Source organism: Glycine max, chromosome 16 (genome assembly GCF_000004515.6).
Source record: "Glycine max cultivar Williams 82 chromosome 16, Glycine_max_v4.0, whole genome shotgun sequence".
Taxonomy (NCBI): Eukaryota; Viridiplantae; Streptophyta; class Magnoliopsida; order Fabales; family Fabaceae; genus Glycine; species Glycine max.
Window position 1 is genome coordinate 14,257,797 of NC_038252.2, and position 7,547 is coordinate 14,265,343.

Here is a 7,547-nt window from a genome sequence, read left to right on the forward strand (position 1 = left end):
CAAACACAAAGCTCACAAAGCCAAACACAAAGGTCACAACTTTAATGATGGATAGGAACACAAAGGTCACAGCGCTACACTGATGGAGAGGAACGAAAACCTCTAAACCATGGAGAGGAACGAAAATGAAAAAAGGAACGGTGAGAAGCCGAGAGGAAAAAAAAGGTCACAACCACGGCCATGGAAAAGAACGAAGAGCTGTGGAGAGGAACAGAAAGCAGTGAAGCTACGAAAATGAGAAACTGAATGGTGAGTAGCCGAAACCCTTCGGTTACCCAAGCGCACCGGGAACCAAAACGCGTGTACGCGTACCACGTATCCCAATTCCATAAGAAATTCTAAAAACCCACACGAACCATTTTGGGCAGGAACAAAATCCCCCAGACGACGACACCTCAGAAAGTTAGGGGCATTTTGGTACTTTCTGCATGTGTTAGAGCCTTGTTTGTATAAAGGATATAGATATTTGTCTAAGGTGTATATTGTAAACAAAATATGACTTTCCTATTCTTACATGGTCTTTTGTCTTATAAAAGATGATAGTGACCGAGTTGATAATTGTTCACAATAATAATATGTGTAAAGTGATAGTCAGTTAACAAGTGTCGACTACCCGTCGATTCCGTACAAGATAGTAATCATACGAGTGTAAAGTTTCCTATAGAGAGAGAGACATGAATACTAAGGGGGATTATTTAATTAAAATAGAGGATTGTTTTAAATAGGTAAATAATAATAATAATAATAATAATAATAATAATAATAATAATAATAATAATAATAAGCAAAGGAGAAAGAGATGTTAAAAATGGTGGAAGGAAAAAGATAACCCTAAAAAGGAACATTTGAATATTTGGTGGACGAAGGGATGGACCAGAGTTCAATACTCGTGGGTCGTGGCGCCGTCAACGTAAGGATGCACGTAATGTTCTGGTTCATATACGACATTGACACTGTTTAAACCATCAGACACTTGAAAGCAAAGCAGTGAGTGTGACTGTGAGAGAGCAGCAATAGAGAATCCAAAATCCCGAAAATCAAAAACAAAACCCAAAAAGCAAAAGAGATATGATTGTGTGGCTGTTAGTTACCACGACAACAACATGGTAACTGACAAGCCAATCAGGGATCGACAGCGCAACGTTAAGAAAACTACCCCGGTTTTTCGTAAACCAGAAACCACTTGTCGCCAAACCCCAATGTGATTAGTGATATATAATAACATAGCATACTCACACTACCACTCACTGCGGTTTTTCTCCTCCAGAAGAAGAAAGATCCGTAAATTAACATTCTCTCCCTCCCTTCGCTATAATAGCAAGCTTTTCAAGCATATTTCTGGGGTTTGGTCCCTTTTCCTTGTTTGGGGTTTTCTTGGGAAAAAAGAAGTAATTAGGTATAATAATAGTATAACTAAAGCAAAAAAAAAGACAGTAATATGGGAAGGGGTAGGGTTCAGCTGAAGAGGATAGAGAACAAGATCAATCGGCAGGTAACTTTCTCCAAAAGGAGAGCTGGGTTACTCAAGAAAGCACACGAGATCTCTGTGCTCTGTGACGCTGAGGTCGCTTTGATTGTCTTCTCCCACAAAGGAAAGCTCTTTGAATATGCCACCGATTCTTGGTAATTAATTATATAGTTCATAGATCTCTATTTAACACATATTCTTGCTATATATTTTACTCTTTACTATACTTTATATGTGCACATATCCACAGATCTCTCTCTTACACACTATATTTAGGGCATCCGTGTGGAGTGATGGCGATCTATGAGTATCATTTATTTATTTTTACATTGAGTCGAGAACTGTTCAGCCTTTTTTTGTTTTGTTGAAATTTCTTACCTTGCCTTATTTGCCTTTTCAGTTTATAGCTAGATTGGTTTCGCTTTGGGCCTCAAAAAGCTAGAGGAGAAACTTCTTTCCTCAAATCTTATTTTTGGCCAGATCAAACAAATTAAATTTCTTTGTGTGATTGTGCAGAAACAAAGCTATCTCATATCCTAAAGAAAAATACAGAAGAAAGAAAGAACCTGTCCCATTTATATGAAGAGCGAACGTTTATACTTCTCTAACAATGTGTTTTAAATAATTTTTAGCGGACGATGCGTCTAAATGGTTGATTATTTCTATAAAACATGGATGTGCTTATTTTTCACTAACCAGAAACTTGGAAAAAAATTATGAAAAAGATAAATCGATATTTTTGGTACGTTATTGGTCTTTCTTGTTGTTGATTCAAAGATATATATTCTTCGCATACTGCGTTAGAAAATAATGTGGTATCCGCTGATCCTGTAGAAAACCCTTGTTCGAATCTTTTAAACAAAATTTTTGGTTGAAATATCTTGATGAGATCTTTACTCTTCTGAAACTTGGTCAGGTGTGACAGTATTTTGTTACTTGTCAAGCTCATTTTCGAGTCTCGACCTCAGGTCCTTTCGGTGCAGGACCTAGAAGCAGCAGTTGCTGTTCCAGCTTTTGAAATTTTGTACTTTAATTTTCCATTTAAGAAAATGATGGCTTTTTCCTTCTTTTGTGAAGAGTATGAGCTGGTTCATTAACACGTATTTACACATAGCTAGGTGTCATGCTCATTTTGAAGCTCAAGTCCTTTCACGCCCTTTCACATATCATAGCCTGGAAGCAAGAATGTTGCATCCTTTTCTGTTTAATCGGGGACTAGTATGCTTGTCCCTTTCAGCAGCTGATGGGTGCAGTTTCCTAGATGAACGGTGTACATAAATTACGGAAATGAAGTTCTAATTTCTTACAATTTGATTGGAAGATGCGGGATCTCTATATTAATATTATATCATACGTGCCACAGTTTGAAACTTAACATTTCACATTAACGAATTCTTTCATTACATTGATTTTTTTTTTTTGAAATAAAAGTATATTGATTCTGATATTATTGGCATTGAACAATGTAAAATGACATGATTTTTTAACTTGAAGAAGATTAAAAGCTGGGAAATAAAATATATCAGTCGTATTTAAGAGCACCATTGTTTTTCTTTCAAAATACTTATTCTGCTTGTATTAATTATCATGATGTTTCCAACCTCGCTGTAATGCATAAACTTTCTCTTTTTTTTTTCTTTTCTCCCAGTTGAGTTTTCTGATCTTCAAGTTTACCAGTTATATAAGGATGAACATTGTTAGCTCTATAGTGAATATATTTAAGCATATGTATGGAAACGTTGTATGCAATTATAGCAATCATATTTTATATTAAGATTGTTCAGGCTGGCATGGGCATAGTAGCAAGACCTCTTCATATTTTCATTCAATCTTTTTTCCAGTTTCATATAAGTGAGAGTTTAATTACTGTTTACATAAATGCATTAGCATAAAATTTACAAAAATAAGAATTTACAATTCATAGCGTACTAAATAATAATATATAGCTATATCAGCGAAAAACACATTCAACATCATGCTAAAATGAAAAATATAACATTTTTTTTATAATTTGAGTAAAAAGCATGCTTTGTTAATTTTTTTTAACCCTTGGATTCATTAGAAAAAAGATATCATGACTAATTCAAAATTCAACAAGAAGATAAAATTTAATTAATAATTATTTTTATCAAAAATTAAACTTAAATAATATTTAAGTGATTCAATTTTAATTTCAGCATATTAAACATGATATGCGTTACAGCCTCTTAATTATTATTCATTTAATTAGTAGCTTGCTATAATTGCTGTTTGTACACATGCATATATATATCGCTTATCTTCCAAGACTTTTTTTTTACATTATCTTGCTAAAGAACTTTGTAATAATCTTCAGAGCGGTATATTGTTATAATTAATTGATAGTAGAGAAAACTAAATATAGGTTTCTGTTTTAACAACTATTAAACAGCATGGAGAAGATACTGGAACGCTATGAAAGGTATGCCTATGCAGAGAGACAACTTGTTGCAAATGATTCCGAGTCACAGGTTTGTCATTGGTTCCACAATATATCTGCCGCCCAAAGACATTTACACAAATACAAGCATGACAATGTTTAGGAAAGATTATACTTACGCAATAGTAGTGTTTTATATCTTTTTCATTAAGTTCTTAAAGTGTTTTTTTCCCTCTAAAAACTAGTCCTTCCACTTTATTATATATTTCTCTTAGTCGTGTTTATTAAATTTATATATATACAATCAAAAGACGCGTGTTTCATTCTTTCATTGTTTGACAAAGATACGAAAGATAAATCTAAAAATGATATGATTTCTGTCAATTAAATTATTATTGTAGGAATGAATATAAAATGTAAATTTTGTGAAAAATATATTACTTATTTTAAAACAATAATATGATGAGATTGCTAACAATGAAATTATAAAATCTTAATAAAAAAAAGTAATTTAGAATTGATTCGTTTTATACATGGTAAATCAAGTGATTTCTACACTCAAAATTAGATTTAAGAAATTGAAGTTGTATGAATATAATTTTTATTTAATATTAAGAAATTAAAGTAAATAAATATTTCGATTTTAGATGAAATTGTCTAAATGTTTAACATTTAATAAAATATTATGATTGTTTAGATATTGATGGATTAAGTTTATTTTCTGATTTAAAAATTTAAAATAATGCAAGTGACAAATGATACAACAATTTACATACTCAATTATAAGAAAACTTTTAAAAAAAAATTAAATACATACATGACTTGTAAAATAGTATTAACAATTTCAGTCATTATTGTTTCCGTAAAAAAAATTAGAATAAAAAACTAATAAAAGTTTTACTTAAAATTAATAATGTCTCAATAAAGATTAAATGAATTAGTTTTATTAGGAATTGGAAAAGAAATGTTAAAACAAAATAAGCACAATAGTTTAATACTTAATTTTAAATCTTAAGAAGTTTAAAGAATAAATTATATAAATAAAATTATAACTTTTAATTAGTTTAGAAATACCTTATTTTAAGATTTATTTTTAAGTGTAGATATTCGTAGGGCCACCACTGCCACACATTTGAAATTCTCAATGATGTAAAGTGATGTAATGAAGCTGATATGTAGAGATTTTTGTCCCAATCCATGTTATAAATGAGACCAGTTAGTTGTGTTTGTGCAGGGAAATTGGACCATTGAGTATACTAGACTCAAGGCAAAGATTGACCTTTTGCAGAGAAACCATAGGTATATTATACTGACCCGTACGTATACTTATTTTGTTGGATTTAATTTATTTGTCTTGGAAAAAAACTTCGTGGATTTGAACACTCACTAGTCGCACTGAATTATTAATTATTAACAGGCACTATATGGGAGAAGATTTAGGTTCAATGAGCCTCAAAGAGCTTCAGAGTCTGGAGCAGCAGTTAGATACTGCTCTCAAGCAAATTCGTACCCGCAGAGTATATAAAACATACAACTTACTATTGATACTTTATCTTTGTTCTTAATTTAAAAATTCATATGGTTCCTTGGTACTGAATACTGATTATGCATATTCATTTAATAACAGAACCAACTCATGTACGAGTCCATTTCGGAGCTTCAAAAGAAGGTACTTACTCAAATCTTGTCAGAACTTAATGTAGGTCTCTGAGAGGTTGTAGCGGTTCACTATAAGTTTCAGAGACCAATCTTGATTATGCGTGTCCCTCTAGACAAATCAACCTGACATGTGCTCTACTTGTACTGTGACAGGAGAAAGTGATACAGGAGCAGAATAACATGCTTGCAAAGAAGGTGATGGAAATTATTACTCAGATTTATATTTTTGCCTCAAATTTAATTGTTCTTTATTATGGAGAAAAATTAATTGTTCTACCGTTTAATGCTTCTGAATATGGACAACTTTTTCTTAGTAGCAGTATACATAAATTGGAGAATAAGTCTTAAGTTTACGGTCAGAGACAAATCAAAGAATATGAGTATAAAGGTTTTGGTTTAAATCTTAAAATACTTTTATAACTAACTTTTAAATTACATTTTTCTTCTATTTCTATAATTCTCATTTGTTGGTTTATTTCTTTTTTATTCATTTAATTCCTAATTCAAACAAAGCAAAAGTATTGATGCATGGACATTCATATATATTAAACACTGTATCAACATTTATTTCTTCTTGTTATATCCTATCACTTGTTTATACTTTTCTCTTGTGGATATCTATATATATATAGTCATCTATTGTGAGTGTACATGAATTATTTTCCTAATATTTAAGTTAAAATAATTCTAACAAACTTTTCCAATACACTGTTGGACAGTGATTTTTTTTTTTTATGATTTTATACATACTTCTTATCCGAAGTCACCTTCCATCTTGTTATACTAAATTGTAACCAAATCTACTTAAATTAATTCTTAAGATTGACATTATCAATATCAACAAAATGCGCAGGGTCGTCTCTGATAACTATGTAAAATAACAGTTTGATCAATCTGCGAACTTTAATTTCTTTGATGAACCTAAAACAACGAATGATATTTCTGTGTATGTAGTAAAGTTACATTCTATTCCCCTATTTTGCTAAATGCATACTCTTCTGGTATTTTATAATAGTTGATGATGTTAAAGCTCACATTTGCTTATGAAATTAATGAAACTTAGATAATCACCTAAGTTTTGAGGAAGAGGAGTTTGATTGTTATACTAAGCTAATGAAATGGGAACGTATAATGTTGCCTAGCATTATTTCCTGGAAGGTCGATGCATTCTTGATTAATTTATATATGCGTAATTCTAACACATATTGTATGAATTGAAATTAGATCAAGGAGAAAGAAAAGGTTGCAGCGCAGCAAGCACAATGGGAGCATCCAAACCACGGAGTTAATGCATCTTTCTTGCTACCGCAGCCACTTTTGAACATGGGGTGACCTTTCAATAACAAGATATTATAATTATGTTACATCTTCGTTATAGTACGTTCATATATATTTTAACTGGGATTATTTTTCTCTATTAGTAAATGATAGTTTAATATTGTTTTTGCAGTGGCAATTACCGTGAGGAAGCATCAGAAGTAGGGAGGAATGAACTTGACCTGACTCTGGAACCATTATATTCCTGTCACCTTGGATGCTTTTGAATACTTTCTTTGAGGTGGATGATATTATATAGCTTTGGTATGGCATTTGACAACATATTTGAGGGCTTATATATGCCTCTATGTTTTGTGGTTTTCCCTACTCTGCAGACGTTAATGTTTATTGTGTGTTGTAAGTTTATAATTTGGTCACAAGGCTAGGCTTTCTTAAGTGGAAGCTTTGCTATATATAGTTAAGTTGCTGAAAGACAGGTCTCGTATCTGAACTAATTAAGCGTTGAGTTTGTCCTTGTTTGCTAATTGCTAATAACAGTATATACAATATATAATTATTTTAAATCGACTTTATAACCTGACCGGCAGAGTTTAACCAGTAATCTATGAACTTTTTAAAACGTAAACTACCCTGGAAACTTAAAGGGAGAAATTTATTAATTTTCTATAACATATACTTATCCATATTGTTCCAGATAAGGTAAATGTTTAATATGTTGTTCTGATAATAAATTTAAAATAATTA

At 31.4% G+C, this 7,547-nt stretch overlaps 1 protein-coding gene across 2 annotated transcripts; it reads left to right on the forward strand.

Moving 5' to 3' along the window:
* Positions 1–1,233: 1,233 nt before the first annotated feature.
* Positions 1,234–7,311, forward strand: AP1 (MADS-box transcription factor). Of its 2 annotated transcripts, none has more exons than XM_014768538.3 (8): positions 1,234–1,623; positions 3,879–3,957; positions 5,101–5,165; positions 5,284–5,383; positions 5,494–5,535; positions 5,679–5,720; positions 6,750–6,902; positions 6,976–7,311. In XM_014768538.3, exons 1-7 carry the CDS (start codon positions 1,439–1,441, stop codon positions 6,855–6,857), a joined length of 621 nt encoding a protein of 206 aa, XP_014624024.1. In that variant the 5' UTR covers positions 1,234–1,438; the 3' UTR covers positions 6,858–6,902; positions 6,976–7,311. The 2 variants fall into 2 exon arrangements, with proteins under 2 accessions (XP_014624024.1, XP_003547792.1); XM_003547744.4 differs by having other exon boundaries at positions 1,235–1,623; positions 6,750–6,853.
* Positions 7,312–7,547: the final 236 nt, after the last annotated feature.